General features: G+C 40.5%; 1 protein-coding gene across 3 annotated transcripts in view; it reads left to right on the top strand.

The window, feature by feature from the left end:
- The window catches only part of LOC121314434 (BTB/POZ domain-containing protein KCTD1-like), a 47,610-nt gene that overhangs the window by 28,677 nt on the left and 863 nt on the right, over window positions 1-18,070 (top strand). For all 3 annotated transcript variants that reach the window (XM_041247705.1, XM_041247706.1, XM_041247704.1), the window contains 2 exons: window positions 7,669-7,813; window positions 8,677-8,982. In XM_041247705.1, coding sequence (XP_041103639.1) covers window positions 7,669-7,813; window positions 8,677-8,982 — 451 coding nt within the window. The remainder of the gene's footprint in view (window positions 1-7,668; window positions 7,814-8,676; window positions 8,983-18,070) is intronic.

Here is an 18,070-nt window from a genome sequence, read left to right on the forward strand (position 1 = left end):
ATGTTTTAAATCTGTGGATGCATAAGTCTCACCAAGCTTCTGGTATATATTCCTTTTTACCAGATTATAGCATCAGAGTGGGTCATAATATCATTCTCTGTATTAAATTAACAGACTTGAAATATAGAGGTGGTCCTAAGCCATTCTCTGTGTCTGACAAAGAATGCTTTTAAAAAGAGTCATAAACTAACTGCTGGACAATTGTATGATCTTCCCTGATCGCTGAATGAATCATTTGGTGCCAGTAGTGCCTTGCACAAGGCAAGTCAGACAGTTTTGGGTGCTTTGACACCTCGGACAGAAAACAGTCCATCTCACAAATCCAGCTAATGGGGGGTGAAACAGTGGACCAACATGATAACAAGGGGCCGTCTCTGAACGAAAACACCCAATGTGAAACTCGGGCACAGCCCAAAATAAACAAACCGACCAATCACAGGGTGGAAGCAGCCGAGCGACTTTCAAACGATGTGCTTCCCATATGACGCACTTCCCACACTAAGCAAGTTCCCCACAGGAGAAACAGGCTCCTCATAGGAGAAACTGAGCGCTTCCCACACTAGAAGTGTGCTCCACACAGAGAAACAGATCTCTGAACTTTGACAATCAGGAGAAGTGCTTCTTAGGGAAAGTGGTGAGGTCTGAAATTAAGTGAAAGCTAAAGTGATCTGAAGTTTCTAAAGTCATGGGAGTATAATTGCTAGAGTTCACGGAAGGCAAGGAAGAACCAATGTTCTGAAGAATGGCTAAAATCATATTTTGAAGCTAGCCGTAGTTCTTTGCCCTACGAAACAATAAACGGGACACTGTCTTGATTTGAAAGCGGGTCTTGGTTTCCAAGATGCTTCATGAAATGGATGGAAGCATGGCCAGCAGCTGGGGCTAAGGTCATATAATACTAGCCTGTGACAGCAATACAATAATTCTTGGTAGTAAATCTCCCTCCCAACCTGAGAGGGTGCTAAGCAGCCCGAACAGAGTTCCCTGGACGGGCTGGCCTGACAGGTGTTTTTTTTCCCAGGGTTCAAGGGAAGTAAGCCAGCTAAAAAAAAGGGGTGGCACTCCGTTGCATTAACCCATTGACCTGTAAGGAAAACGACGTGGCAGCCGCAGATTGGAGAGGTGGTTGCATTCGTTTACCAAGAGATCATTTGCGACGACATAAAAGAGGATGGACAAACGCAATCTGTTAATTCGCTTTGGTTTGTGTTTTGAACCTAGAAGGACTGTAAGAGACCCCATGAGAGAAACAGTATCGTGAGTGGTTTATTTGTTTGTTATTTGACTTCTTTGTGAATTACTAAACTGCTAACACATTTCCGGAGCTGTCGCCGTGGGCCAGCACAAAGCCAGAACAGCACTTCACCACTGTCGCTAAATAAACCTGTATCACTCACCACAAGCACTACTGCAGGCACCCAGGACTGGTAACTGTGTTGGTATTATTGTTGGGCAGATATTGTGTTTATTATTTGGGACTGTAACCCGTCATTATTTAATCCGTGCAACACACATTGTTGTGTATTGCCAGGGTCTTATTATTTGGTCGCCAGACCTGGATAAAATAAAACCTGTTTCCAACCGGATTATAACTGTCTGTCTTTTTAATCACGCACTGCATCACTCCTGCACCACTTTGCCATACAGCCATACAGAAGAATTTCAATGAGAACACTTCTACGACTACATAACTTTTAAATTACAATGTGTTATCTGAACTGAGTTAAGTCTGACCAATGGAACTATTTCCAGTTGGAAAACTGCCCGCAACAAAAATAATGCTGCAAGACTTAGATCAGCTTGCTGATCTCCATTTGAAAATAACTTTTTGTTTATTGCGAGCTTATGCAATACTATGCATACAGCAAAGTACGTTGGAACTTCGGATCCAGAGAGGGAAGCAGCAGTGTTCATCAACAAAGATTGACTTCTTCGTTGAAAATCTTTAAGTATTCAGCATATTAAATACTTTGACTTGAAATTAACTGTAGCAAATGCTGTCAAGTTAGTGGATTAACTGTTCTAGGAATAGAGTACAACCTCCTGTTTTTAGAGTGTGTAAGAAATGTATTTTGTTTGTGCACCCCTTTTTAGTCTTAAATTGTTTTACACTACCAGTCAAAAGTTTTTGAACACCCCCATTTTTCCAGTATTTATTGAAATTTAAGCAGTTCAAGTCCAGTGAATAACCTGAAATGGTACAAAGGTAAGCGATAAACTGCCAGAGGTTAAAAAAAAGTTTAGGTTACCAAAAACTGAAAAATAATGTACATTTTGGAGTTATACAAAAAGGCCTTTTTCAGGGAACAAGTAATGGGTTAACAACTTACAGCTGTTCTGCAGCAATGGAAGTAAATTAAGCCTTGAAAGTTGATGCTAATAATTCCTACAGGTGTCCCAACTTTTGTTGATTACTTACAAACCGTCTGCCTGTATAAAAGCAGTGTTGGAACAGACTGTGTTACTACACCCTCTTAAGCATTATTTGGACAGTATTGTACTGCAGGAAGTAGTATATTGCTATCATAATGGCGAGAAAAAGGCAATTAAGAAAGGAAGACAGACAGACCATTATAACCCTTTAAAGTGTAGGTGTTTCCTTTAAAGAAATTGCAAAGAAAGCCAAGATGTCAGTGAGTTTCCTACACCATCAAAAGGCACTTGGAAACTGGAGGAAACTCTGACAGGAAGAGGTCTGGCAGACCCAAAGCCACAACAGAATCAGAAGACAAGTTTCTGAGAGTCAACAGCTTGCGTGATAGGTGGCTCACAGGATAACAGCTTCAAGCACAGCTTAACACTGGTCAAAGTAAGCAAGTCTCAGTTTCAACTGTGAAGAGGAGACTTCGAGCTGCAGGTTTGACAGGTCGAGTGGCAGTAAGAAAGCCATTGCTAAGATGGCAAAATAAGAAAAAGAGGCTTGCCTGGGCCATGAAGGAATGCCAGTGGACTACTGAAGACTTGAAGGTCTTATGGACTGGTGAATCAAAATTTGAAATCTTCGGTTCATCACGCAGGGTTTTTGTACGCCGTCGAGTAGGCGAAAGGATGGTTCCTCTGTGTGTGACACCAACTGTCAAACATGGAGGAGGAAGCGTGATGGTCTGGGGCTCTTTTGCTAGATCCAGAGTCAGCGACTTGCACAGAGTGAGTGGCACCCTGACCCAAAACGGCTACCACAGCATTTTGCAGCGCCATGCAGTACGATCTGGTATACACCTAGTTGGTCAAGGGTTCATCCTACAGCATGATAATGACCCAAAACATATCTCCAGGCTATGTCAGAACTACCTTGGAAGAAAAGAACAAGACGGTAGGCTTCAAATCATGGACTGGCAGACTTAAACCCCGTCGAGCTGGTTTGGGATGAACTGGACAGAAGGTTGAGAGCAAAGAAACCTACAAGTGTTGCAACAGTGTTGGGAAGAACTTTCCGAACAATATTTGATTTCCATTGTAGAAAGAATGCCACAAGTGTGTTCGGCTGTTTATATCTGCAAAAGGTGGCTGCTTTTTAGATTAAATTTTGTTAAACAAAACGATTCCATGATTTCTTTTTTTATCTCCAATTGGTTATTTGTTCTATGCTTTAATTTCAGAGTACATTGAGATATTAAACTGCGTACATTTCTGGAAAAATTGAGGTGTTCTAAAACTTTTGACCGGTTGTGTATGTTTCTGACATGTTGTGTGAATGTCAGTTATTGTCAAGGGAATCAGCATTCTGTACGATCCAGAACTTTTCACTATGGTATATCTCATTTCTTACATTTTGACGTCCCTGAGAGGGCGACTAGAGACTAATTTTATATTTAAATCAATTGTATTCCTAATTCACAAAAAGATAACACCGTGTAACAATTTTTTTTTTTGTTCCTGGGTAGTAAATGTTATTTCCCAATTGCTTATGCCTCAAAAGTATAGAAAATGGCTATTATTCCCCACAAACTTTGCTTTTGTGACCAGGACAGTGATATTTCAAAATATCACTATTTCCAATGGGAAAACGGGCAAATGTGTGTCTTTTCGTTCACATAAAGTCAGAAAAAAACAACATATGAATCCAAATTAACATGTATTTATACTAAAGTAATACAAAAATGACTACAAAAGATTTAGAAGTGAGTAGTTTTTCGAGATTTACGATTATACTGTATTTACAGTAGCATCAGTGGCATCTCGCCGAGACAAATACACCTACTCCTGCAAATTATTAATTCATATTTGTTTTACTGACATAACACCCGAGAGCTGATAACCTTACTGTATAAGATGTAACGATTTGTTTAAACTTATTGGGATTTATTAAAACATTTTAGTAGTGTTGGATCTAAAATTAAAGAAATACAATGAAAAGACTCCCATGCACAGCTTGATTTTTTTTTTTTTCATAACCATGTTAAACTGACCTGTAGACATCAACCCCCAATGCTTCTCTATATGCATGTATTTTCAATTCAAATATTTTTCCATTGTTACCAAAATGACTGCAATGATGTAAATAAAAATGCTAAAGTAAATCATGACCAGCAAACAACGTGATGCGTTTCAAAACAGAATAAAATCAAACCAAAAATATATAAAATATTTTTTATTAGTGTTACATTTCGCTGACAACAATTTAGATACTTCTGATTCTGTTAAATGTTTGGCTTTTTTCACAAACGTTTAGCAAAAATGGGTAACAATGCCTTTTATTTTCTCATGGTTGTTGTGTTTTTTTTTTTTTCTCCATAGGCTTTGTCTATCTTACCACTGTCTGCCATGTTCAATTTATTGGTGTGGCTTTTCTGTATGTGCAGTGATGCTATTGATGATGACACTTCAAGCTGTGCCACACTGTTCTCTGCAAGAACAGAGTCAATTGGGATTAGCCATATTAACCACAGTGGCAGCATTGGTCAGTCAGGAGGTTAAAAAGGATGCTCAAACTCTGATATAGCTTAGGAAAGAGGAACTCAAATTGTATTTAATTTGTACTAATGATATTTTACAGCACCCTGCAATGTAAATGTGTTGCTGGCCATGACACTGATGTAATATGGTTGCCATATTGAGAAGGATACATGCCATGTCTGTTCATGTGTCTGTCCCCCATCCCCCCCAATTCCCATTTCTAATTAGTCAGTGAAAGTTTAATAAGATGCCTATAGTTTTTGAATGGCATACAATTATTAAAATACAGTTTCAGAAGTGGCCGGATCATTTAAAATTACAATATTCCTTCTAATGTAACATGTATATTTTGGCATCAAAAACCACTTTGTTTATAATATACATACATGGCACCCAGACAGTTGGTTGTAAAATAAAATTTTAAAAAAATAAACAAATGCTTGGAAGAGAGTTTCTAGTCCCAGTCCCCATGATGCTGTGTGAAACTGAAACTTCTCGGTTGACTTAATTCAGATCCCTGAAATCTATAGTCCCAACTCGTGTTGGCAAAGCAGGTTTTCCAGTATCTGCATGTCACTGTTCCCCCATGCACACACTATAGTAGAGCTAACGGTGCTTCCAGGTATCTCCTAGGTTAGCCATGTTCTTAAGGCTTCATTTTCACACGGCAGGCCATTTTCCAGGGTTATAAAGAAAACAAAGTAGCTGGCAGGTCATTTTGCTTCATGTTTGATGAAAACAGCATTGGGCACCACATAAAAAATAGAGCCAAGTGAGGTTGTGTCTGGCATTTATTAGTACAAGTATGACCGTAAAATACATCCCATGCGATGGCTGTAAATACAAAATTTGACCTTTCCTCAAAGTTAATTACTGACATGATTATGAGGTACGTTTTGCTAGAAAGGAACCCTATTGGTTATCAGATGTTAGTTATTTGTGAGAGTGGCCTGTTTAACAGACAAAAGAAAACCAAAACATAGCCTGCAGACAAACTGCACCTGTACAGTTTACAAATTATTGATGGGTTAATCACCACTCATTATGGTGCAGAAAGGCAGCTGCTCACCTTGAAACGAAACAAAAATGATTTGTCCGTGTCCTGGAGTAATAAAATAGTTCCCTTGTGTTTCAAATACAGTTTTAGTGCAAATACATCACAGTTGCTATACAGGGGTAGATCTTTAAACATTAAAACACTGTTGAAAATGTTTATATTGGGGATCAAAATCTATAGCAAAGTTTGTTCTCCACACTGACCAAAAGAGATTCTGTTAACCAGTGCCTTCTATCAGGTCTGCCAGTAGGCCATTGTAACTGCAACTGAAGATGCCACTTTTATGTATTCCAGCAAGCAAGCCTAGGGTGTCAGTTGTATAACAAATGAATCAGTCCTTCAAGCGACAAAACGTACACCTGTGCAAAATGTGTGCGATTTGTTTGTCATGCCTCTGTACTGATGCTTGCTTTTCAAGCATCGTTTCACACTCCAGCCAACCAGTCTGCTACCACCAGTCATCGTTAGTCTAATAGATCTACACTTCCTTTAAATAAAAAACATAATTTCGCTTCACAGCTGTACCCAGCCCTTCAAGCGCTATGTCTTTGAATCCCTCAAGCCACACGTTTTATAGAACGTATTCTTAATGATGGTGTTCTGATGGCATGTACGCTCATCACCCTAATTAATAGAAATGCTGTCTCCTTTGAGTTAACTGCATAACTTATTGTATTATAATAATGACTTATCGCATTTGTTGCGTGAATCTACTAATGTTATTTCCAGTCGGACTTTGACGCACTTAAACTTCCCGTTTAAAGCAGAGATTGGTAGCTGCAATATTCCTTTACCATAAAGTCCCTCTCTGCTGAGGCAGCGTGAAACTCCCAACCATTTCCTGACATATGAACTGATTAAAGCTTCCAGCTTCTCAACTGTTGTCAAGGAAACCTCATACTCAGTCAGTGGCCACAGTAGTCTTGGCAGTAGACCAAACTGAAAGCACCAGAGTTTGTTTGCCCAGTAAAGCGCTGCTGTCTATGCTCTTCAACCCTTCCACTACTTGTCTAACTTCTCCCACACGAACTGTGTCCTTTAGATCCCCGTTGTACCATCTCCCTAGACTTTTCGCTGGCTTCTTGGACACTGTTGGTATTGCCTCACCATTAATGTAGAACCTTTCATCTACTACTTTACCTTTAATTATAGAGATGCTCCTTGATTTGGTGGGCTTGAATTGCATTTGTGCCCATTCAATGTTATTGTCAACAGGATGGGTTTAAACTTCTATATAAGAAGTTTGTCTTTTGAAGTTATTTTTAATTTTTTTTTTTTTTAATTTTAAAATCTTTATCCTTTTAAACTGGAACTGTCAAATTTCACAAGGTCCTGGATGTGAACAAAAAAGAAAAGCAAATGGCATAGTCTGGTAAAATGCCACATTTGATGCGTTACCCTGATAAAAAGCATGAATGAGAGTTGTATTTTGTTTTCGTGACACTATTGTTCCACACTTCTTGATAATTTCCATTGTGTTCTGGTTGCTGATTTTTTTTTTTTTTGGTAGTCCATCTGTATTTTAAAACCTTTTTTCTGGTTTCTGTATGATTTTAAGCAGCTCCTATCTTTCCCTGATAGTAAATATGATTTGGCAAGTGACAAAATAGAAGACGTCTCATTGGATATATTTGCCAAGAAATGTAATATGTTTGGTCCTAATTCTGAGCGAGCAAAGGTAAAATGGTAATACCCGGTTTGTTTTTTGTCTACAGAATTGGCCGGCTGTTTGATGGCACTGAGCCAATTGTCCTGGACAGCCTCAAACAACACTACTTCATTGACAGAGATGGACACATGTTCAGATACATTTTAAATTTCCTCAGGACCTCCAAACTTCTTATTCCTGATGATTTTAAAGTAGGTATAAAAACAGCTTCTGGAAATGTATTTAGATTTTAAATGATTAGTAAAACTAGTAATACTTCCTTTTTTTTTTTTTTTTTTAACGCAATTGCTGTTTGTTTTTTTTTTTTAAACACAATGGTACCAGTGGTGGACAATCCTCCCTCTGAATGGCCAGGGTATATGGATTCAAATAACATAGACGTTGCGATGTTGTTTAAAAATACATTTGCACCAATACATAGTACAAAGAGACAACAATATTGAGTAGTGATAGCCAAGGGTTGTTGCTTTAATGTCCAAGTCTTAAATACTGTAATGGCCAATCGCGGTCCTGGAGAGCTATTCCGCTCCAGGTTTACCGGGTAGGATGAGAATTAACTGCTTTGCAGTCTGGGTGGAGGTTTAATTGCTTCAATTAAACAATTTTGAACAGGGTTGGAACAACGACCAGGGGTGGAAGGACTAACTTTGGACACCCCTGTGGTGCCATCCTCTCAAGTTGTATGCGTGTTTTAGCATATGTGTGTTTATACTACATTTTAATAATAATAATAATAAAAACTGTACATAATTCTAAAAAATATGGTTGCTTAATCCCATGCTACTTTTATTATAAAGCTCTGGTTCTGTTTTTGAAGTATAAAGGGAAAAGTATAGAGAGGAATAAAACAGTGTTAATATACAACTAACAAAAAGCAATTACTAGATCATCCTTCCCCCCTCCTGTTTATTGCTAATTTTGTGCCATTACAATTGTTGAATTCTTTTCGGGTAACATGCATTTCTCTTTGCATTTGCTTCAAAATCGTCTCTCTGTGTCATCATTTCAGTGTCGGTGCTGCGTTGCTAAGGCCCTTCTCCTCTTGTTCCACCAGGACTACAGCCTCCTGTATGAAGAGGCGCGGTACTTCCAGCTGCAACCCATGTTGGCAGAGCTGGAGCGCTGGAAGCAGGATCGGGAGCTGGGTCGTTTCTCCCGCCCCTGCGAGTGCCTGGTAGTGCGGGTGGCGCCAGACCTGGGCGAGAGAATCACTCTGAGCGGAGACAAGTCCCTCATTGAGGAGGTCTTCCCAGAGATCGGTGATGTCATGTGCAACTCTGTCAACTCTGGCTGGAACCACGACTCCACACATGTCATACGCTTCCCGCTCAATGGCTACTGCCACCTTAACTCTGTGCAGGTGAGATTCAAGGGAGGCCCTACCAGCCTACATCCTGGGAAACATGGTCACATGTCTGGAATTAGTTCTTCGTTTAGAATTCTGCTTTGTTGATTGTGATGATGAGCTTAAACTCAAGTGAAGGCTTGTGATATTTCTGTTCAAGCAAACAATACTCTGAATGAAAACTGAATGACGGTTCAAGAAGCAAACCAAAAATGGTTATGGTTCCTCTCACATTGAGGCATACATTTTATTAAAATGACATATGGTGTTTTCATAACATTAGTACATTTATAGGCAGAGCTCCAGACTGCGACTAAAATTAATGCCAAAGCGACAAAAATGCTGCCCTTCCTTTTTAAAAACGTGTCCATATTTATGAATGCGCTATGAGGTCGCTTAGTTAAGAAAAAAAGCCTCCATATCACATGTTTTGGATGGTAACAATCTGATCAAATACAGATGCCTGGAAGTCCAGAGGTGCTGTATTAACACCACAGGAATATTGTAACCCCAGTGTCATGCAACTATTGTGATGGTGACCAATACACCGGTGCAACATATGCTAGCTAATAATAATAAACTACTGTAGTGCCACAAATGATATACTAAAGGGATTGCTGCAGTCATGGTTATGGCTCACAACTTGCCTGTCAACAACCCAATTTATTTTTTCAGGATCTTTCAGGTCATATTGCTAGGTAGAAACACAAAAACACTGTTCTAATAAAACATTTTAATTAATTCTCAGTACCCCTTTAGTTATCTTGAATGTCAAACACAAGCTTTAAGACTCTTGACTTGATTATCTCTCGACCCAGGTGCATGCTTGTGGAGAAAAAAAATGGGGATGTCACAGCTATATTGCTTCACTATTAATCCAATCACTGCCCATCTCTATGAATTTCCTTATTCCCACCCTCCTGAGCCATTGATTTGTCAACTTTCAGACTGAATCAACCACTGGGATCCATAGGCTATTGGTTAGAAAGCTGAGTAAACTTATCAAGTCTTGCGTTCGTTGTAGCTATGCAATGCAATATTTTATGCAGGTATTTGAAAACGAATAAAGCAGGACAGTCAGAAAAAACAAAAAAGCTACACAACAGGTTTGAAATTTCATGTTGTTGAATTTGCTGACAAGCATGGCAAGCGCTATGCTGAAAGAGAGTTTGGAATTAATTAAAAAATAATAACATACGTTACCTAGAGATGGAACAAAGACAAACTTAAAAATGGTGAACAAAAAAAAATGAGTTGGGGGAGGAAAGTGTTTATGGCCCGGTGTAGAAAACCCTGTGTTTCAATGGATTGAAGAGCAGCCAAACAACCTCATCTCTGTCCAAAAACATGATCAGAATGAAAGCTCTTCAGGTAGGTTCAAGTTTACAGGTTGACTCAGTTGGTGCGACAGATTAATGAGAAGAAAGGGACATTCTCTGCATATTAGAATACACATCTCTCAAAAAAAATGCCCAATGATTACGAAAGTAAAATGTTGGAATTCCAGCGATTATTATTATTTTTTTTTTTTGTTAAAATGAGAGAAAACAAACAATTACGAGCTCAGCCAGATTGGAAACATGCATAAGGTCCCGATGTGTTTTTGATATGCCTCCCAATAGCAAAACCGAAGAGAAAACCATTTAGATAAAAACTTTAGGGCACGAGAAATCGTAAGGTTACTTGCCGTAACCCCGGTTCCCTGAGAAGGAAATGTCAACCATTACGAGTTGGGAAATGACCCTTGTGTCACATGACCTGAGCACATATTTAAAAAGCTGCCTGATAGACCCGGTGTGACCACGTGTCTGTTGCATTCTGGAACAAGATGCTACGTCACACAGCACCCTTTGCCATTTGATTCAGTATGGCAATGAAGGCTAGCAACCTCGCAAATTTAATGGTTGGCATTTTTTTTCAGGGAACCAGGGTTACAGTAAGTAACCTAACATTCCCTTTCAGTCTCGAAATGCCAACCATTACGAGTTGGGAAATGAAAAGCTGTCTCAGTGAGCCAAAGCAGCCACAAGCCTTACCCTGGTGCCACTGGAAAGCTGCTGCGCAAGAGGGCAAGCTACATCAAGGACTCTGGACCCCACAGAAGGCACCACTGAAGTAGCCTCATTGTCTGTCAGTAAAACTTTGTAAATGTATGCAGTGTGGTCCATGCCGCAGTGTTACATATGTCAGGTAGGGATGCCCCATGAAACACTGCCCAAGACGTCATAGTCCCTGTAGTGGAGTGAGCTGTAACTTCACTTGGAGAGGGTAGGTTAGACAGCTCATAAGCCAGCCGCATCGTATCCACTATCCAATGCAACAAACGCTGCTTGGAAAGTGCCTGACCTTGAGTATGCGACCCATAACACACCAATAACTGGGTTGTCTGTCGTCATGAGAGCGATCAATGTAACACCTCAGCGCCCTGACAGGGTACAGTGTGTTAAGTTTTTCATCTGCTTCAGAGGAGAAGTGGGGCGGGGTGGAAAGCCTCCAATTCCACCGATTGGTTCAAGTGAAACTGTGAAACAACTTTAGGCAGGAAAGCCGGCTTAGTGGGTAAAGTAACGTTATCACCGCTGCTGGCAAAGTGAAAACAGGAACACTCTATGGGAAGGGCCTGGAGAAAGGCTGTCTTAAAAGACAAGTATTTAGGTTCCACTGAATGCAGAGGCTTGAAGGGAGCCTTCATAATAGCCTCTAGAACCAAGTCCAAATGCCAGGAAGGAACCACTGGTCTAAGGGGAGGGTGGAGCTGCCTAGCCCCTTTTAAAAACTGCACTGCCAAAAAATGAGTTATGGGAGACAGAGTCAATTTTAACGTTGCAAACAGATAGAGTAGCCAGGTACACCTTCAACATAGAGGGGGATTTACCCTCCTCTAGGAGTCCTGTAGAAACTGTAAAACAACCGACATGGGGCAGGAGGTGGGGTCATGGTCTCTCACCAAGCATCACTCCTGGAAAATCCTCCATTTGTAAGAATACTGAGACTTTATTGAAGAGGCTCTAGCATTCTGTAGTGTGGCTATAACAGAGTCTGAGAGTCCAAGGTCACTCGGACGCTCCTGTTCAGGGGCCAGACCCACAGCTGGACTGACCTAGGGTCTGGAGGCCACAGGTGGCCCTGAGCCTGCACTGAAAAGGTCCCTTTGTAGCGGGATCCGCCATGACTGTTCCTGAATGAGCTGGCTCAGAGCGGCAAACCATATCCTCCTGGGCCAGTGCGTCGCAACCAGGAGGACCCTTGCATCCTCATTCCTTACCTTCTCCAAGAAAGACAGGATCAGCACTGGGGGGGGGGGGCATACAGCAACCCCTGAGGCTAGCTGTGGGCTAGGGCATAGATTCACAGAGGGCATCTGCCTCTCCTGAATAGAACCACAGAGGGCAATGTGTGGACTCCTCTGAGACAAACTGGTCGGCTGTTGCGCTGCCGAACCGGTGCCAAATTATGGCTACCACCTGGGGATGCAGGCATCACTCAGCGTGCTGAGGAGGCCCCATCAAAAGCAGGTATGCTGCCTGGTTCGAAACACTAATACATGCCTGTCCTGTAGCACAGATTGAAAATGGTGCAGGGCCAGGTGCACTGCCCTCTGTTCCAGAGCACTGATGTGGGCATACTGCCACCTGCCAGTCCAGACCCCACGGGTCCCCCTGCCATTCCAAACTGCCCCCCAACCGAGGTTGGAGGCGTCCGTGGTCAGCACCTCTCTCCAGTATATTACACCCATAGTTACTCCGTCGCTGAGGTGCCGAGGATTCTTTCACAAGTTCAGGGACGCCAACATGACAGAGACGACGTCGCCTGACGGTGTCTGTCTCGAGCTGGGTGAACTACTTGAGCATTGAGTCATGCCTGCAAGGGGCGCATATGGAGGAGACCGAGAGGGAGGACAGAAGAGGCTGTGGCCAGCAGACCTAGCAATCGTTGGCGCAACACCACCTGCACTGACTGTCTGAGATGACAAAGGCACAGACAGACTTGCAATGCGCTTACCCGGTCGGCCGACAAGGAAGTGAGCATGTAGCGGGAAACCAGCCAGATCCCCAGGAAAACCGTCACTTGCGCTGGCTGCAGGGAGCCCGTCTCCCAAGTTGAAATTTCTGAAATTGACAGTTTTAAACGGTGAAAGCAGAACACATAGAAATACTTGGGACTGTAATTAGAAAGTGTACTGCTGAGAAATGTAGGGAATTAAAAATGAAATAAATGTACTCCAACTTACTTTGATTGCAGTAGAAAAACTGCCTTTCACTAAATTTAGTGAAAAACAATGGCTTGGAAATATCTAAAATACATGAGTTTACTTGCTGTGGTGTATTTAATATCATAAATAACAGAATGAACTCATTGAAACCAACGTTTTACTGTAAAAATAAATAGTAACATGTAAGCATAAGAGCTGTTTGTGTTACATGCTCTTGGATCAGGACTTCACTATTTAACATGGAATATGCGGGCTGCAGCATGCTATTTCCAATATTACAGCTGCACACAATTAAAGTTGCGGTCACCAATTCCATAAACAACACTTGAAAAATATCTAAAACATAAACATGCTGAGTTCATTGCAGTCATCAGCTGCATAGATTAACCATTCAACACAAGGAGGGAACAAACGAATGAGTGCAAACATTAAGTGACTGTTTTAGATTCACTTTAATGTCTTAGCAAGTTGTTGTATTTTAAGCAGCTGAATATGACTTGCTCCTAAAGTGGCACACTTTACTGGATAAGGAGCCATTAGCTCCTAAGGCAAAAAGTTTGTCTGGAGCCCTGTATAGGTCCTTTTTTTTTTTTTCTACACAGCAGCTGTGTTTTAGATCCTTCTCCACTGAGCTCAATTCATGTGAATGAACCTATTCAGTGTATTTGATCTCATCATTTTACTGCCCCCCCCACCCCCCCCTCAATGTTCCAGTGATTAGAGAGGTCTTGTCATAAAAATACTGTGAAACACAAAGCTTGCAACAGTGTGCAACCTACACACAAATAAGTGCCGCTATCGGATCACAAGGGGTCCCATTTTAATCTTGCTGGGAAGTTGTAGCCAACCTGGTATTTTGGAAGTTAGTATATAGTAAATGTGGAAAGTAACTTGTCTAGGAATTATTTCACATAGCATCTTCCTGCAGCCTAAGACAAGATTATTGTTTGTAAAGATATTGTATTCTGCATTACATTTTGGCTATTGTAAGAATTTAAAGTTTAACAAACAATACTTCAAAAATACAAAACTAGTGGCTCCAATAAAGCTGCATTTCACAATGTCACACTTACAACAGTGCAAAGAAGTATTTTAATTATCCTGTATTGACACAGACAGAAAACAAATTTATGTGAGAATACTTAATGAAACAGATTCTGCCACACCAGGGAGCATTACAGAACCAAATCCAAAATTTATGAACAACTTCAACAAATAATATTTTGAGCATTTACAATACAGAACAAATAAACAGTATTTTACATCTTTGGCATTGCCATAGCAGGTAGTACCTTACCTCAGAAGACGATGGAATTCATACCAAAATCGAAGAAAAAAAGAAAACGATCACTAGAACTTTTTTTTTTTCAATAATGATGGCAAAATGTCTTCATAATGGATAGTTTACTGCTAGTTCGGCAAGAAACAATAGCACTCTTTAGTCAACACAATTGGCGTATGACCAAGTCAAGTTTTTGGTCCAGCGAGGAAAGAAGGTAGGAGATGGTGTGCCTCATGGTACTTCAGCGCCCACTACTGGTGAGGACCAAGCTGGGTCCTTGCCCCCAGGGTTCAGTAGTTTGGTAACATCTGGGGCTTAGTTTTGACGAGTGAAAAAAGGTGATATGCGTGGAAGTGGAAATCAAGGCAGCCTGCCGATGGATCAGTGGGTTGCAGAGGTGAAGGAGAGATTCAAATTGGGCATATGAAGTTGGGTAAAACTGAAGAATAAAATAAAATCTGAAATACTTCTCTCAATAGGATTTAATAAGCCCTGCAGTACACTGCATAATAATAAAATGTTATCCTTTATAGAGAGGATGGCCCATTCAAATGACTCGTATATTGAAAAAATAAATACAAAAATAAATAAATCATCAAAAAACCTATATCAGAACTTTTGAGGTTTACATATTCTCCAGTAAATGTATTTAATATGTAAGGTTCTACAGTGATTACACTGTGTAACAATTTTTTTTTTTTTTTTTTCTGTTCCTGGGTAGTAAGTGTTATTTCCTAATTGCTTATGCCTCAAAAGTAGAGAAAATGGCTATTATTCCCCACCAACTTTGCTTTTGTGACCAGGACAGCGATATTTTGAAATTTACCTATTTTCCAGAAAATTCCAGATAGATTCAGTGCTGAGTAAACTTGGAGTAACTACTAGAACTTTCCAGTAATATAAATAGTAGTATAAATACAGGGGCCTTAAGCCCACCAGTTCAGTTTAGTTCCAGCTGCCTAAGTGGATACATATCTACATTTTTCTGAGATGGCATCAAGAGGCTGCAATGGTGGCATTCCTGATGGGTCTCCAAGGTGGTTTTACCAAGTTTCCCTGCTATCTTTGCCTTTGGGACAGCAGGGACAGCAAGGCGCACTACCACAGGCGGGACTGGCCACAGCGGACAGATTTCTCTGTGGGGAGGAACAACGTCAAGTGGGAGCCACTGGTGGACCCCCGGAAGGTGCTGATGCCACCACTGCACATCAAATTGGGCCTTATGAAACAATTTGTCAGAGCTCTAGATAAGGAGTCAGCAGCCTTCAAGTACCTTCAAGACTTCTTCTCTAAACTGTCTGAGGCAAAAGTCAAAGCCAGTGTCTTCGTCCTGGAGTGCAATGAATTCCCCAAGAAGCTCACTAGTGAGGAGAAAGCGGCTTGGAACAGCTTTGTCGCAGCGGTTCGGGGCTTCCTGGGCAATCACAAGGCCGAAAACTACGTGGAGCTGGTTGAGACTCTGGTGAAGAACTACGGCACAATGGGCTGTAGGATGTCCCTCAAAGTCCATATCCTTGATGCTCATCTTGATAAATTCAAGGAGAATGTGGGAGCGTACTCGGAGGAGCAAGGCGAGCGCTTCCACCAGGATATACTGGACTTTGAACGCCGCTACCAAGGACAGTATAACGAGAACATGATGGGAGACTACATCTGGGGGCTGATTTGTGAAAGTGATTTACAGTATAATCGTAAATCTCGAAAAACTACTCGCTTCTAAATCTTTTGTAGTCATTTTTGTATTACTTTAATATAAATACATGTTAATTGGGATTCATATTTTTTCTGACTTTATGTGAACGAAAAGACACATTCTCCCATTTTCTCACTGGTAATAGGTACATTTCTAAATATCACTGTCCTGGTCACAAAAGCAAAGTTTGTGAGGAATAATAGCCGTTTTCTACACTTTTGAGGCATAAGCAATTAGGAAATAATACTTACTACCCAGGAACAAAAATTGTGTTACATAGTGTTTTCAAGTGAGCGTCTTTTGAAAAAGTGCTTAAAACAGTAAGTATGACTCTTACAAATGCGTAAAACACATTTTAGTATTCTTTCTTTGAATGTTATTTGTTATGTAATAGAGCATATTTGTCACTGCCGTTTCTGAAACTGACATAACGTGCAGTCATACCCCCCCCCCCCAGTTGCTACAGATTTCTGATTTGAACCCATTCCCCGTAACTTTAACCTCTTTTTGGGTTAAGAAGGTGTGGATTTCATTGGCTCTGACTAGAACTTGCGTCTTGCAGAAGAACACAGAGGGGGTGGTGGTGTATAATCCTTCTTGGTTATTAAAACAAACTGCCACTGGGTTCCATAACTGTGCTAATGGAGAGGAGATGGAAATTGCCAGCAGTGCAAGACCTTTGTAGTTTGGCACGCAGTCCAGCCCGGAGAGCTTCTGAGCTGCCAAGTGGCACAGAAAAACAACGCTCCCATAGGGCTCTTTTAAAGGAATGTGATCTCATAGTGTTCTTGAGATAACGGCTACAAGGGGGTCATGTGCAGGCAGTGGGAAGATGCAAGTTTATTATGAGTGGTAACATTTTTATTTGTTCCATAATACACTGCATATAAAAATATATAACTTTGTAGTCCAGATCCTAAAACGTATGAGTTGTGTCCAAAAGACATCTACAGGCCAGAATTCTCATTTTCTTTATTCATTTTATTCGTAGTTTTTTTGCACAAACAAAATCAGTTGGCTTTCACAAATTCTCTCTGAAATCTTTTGTTTATGTGAAATCTAAGACTATAAAAGTCAAAGTAAACAAACTGCACGCTTTATACAGTTATTTATAGTTTGAATAGTGTATATAGAAAAGAATATAAAATTTTTACAAAAACAAGTGTATGTTTAAAAAACAAAAATGGTTCAATATATTCCTAAATCTCTACATTTACATTTGGTATATTAAGTGTTTAAAACTTTAGAATAAATAGTGATTTACCCACTATCTTGTCATTTAAAATGAAGTTCAGTTGTGGTTGAAATCCAATACATATAACTCATTTTAGAACATTAATAGAGTTAAAAAAAAAAAAAAAAAAAAAAAAAAAAAAGAGCAGTTTTAAAATATTATGGACAAACAGCCAAGTGTTCTAAAGCTGCACATACACAGATAACCTATTAAACTCCATGCTGCCTTTATTGTCAAACACATGATTTATTAATTTTTTTTTTAAAGTGGTGACTAGTCGACAATTTTTTATAAAATTTAGTAGTGGCCAATTTTTTTATTTATTTTTTTTCTCCCGATTTAGAATATCCAACTTATTATTTAAGCTCATTTCACCACCCCTGCGCTGACTCAAGAGTGGCAAAGACGAACACACACTGTCCTCCAAAGTGTGTGTCCTGTCAGCCGACCGCTTCTTTTCACACTGCAGACTTGCCATGCAGCCGCCTCCACAGCTACAGCATGGGAGAACAGCATGGCTCCGGGCAGCTTACAGGCTCCCATCCACGGTTGGCAATGGAATAGCCTGCACTTGAACCGGTGACGTCCAGGCTTCTCGGGAGCCCCTTCTAGTTGACTATTTTTACCTTAACTATTCGACTCTGGCAAATAAGTAGCCATTCTACCAGTACAGCTCCGGTT

The sequence above is a fragment of the Polyodon spathula genome, chromosome 4 (genome assembly GCF_017654505.1).
Source record: "Polyodon spathula isolate WHYD16114869_AA chromosome 4, ASM1765450v1, whole genome shotgun sequence".
NCBI classification, from domain to species: domain Eukaryota; kingdom Metazoa; phylum Chordata; class Actinopteri; order Acipenseriformes; family Polyodontidae; genus Polyodon; species Polyodon spathula.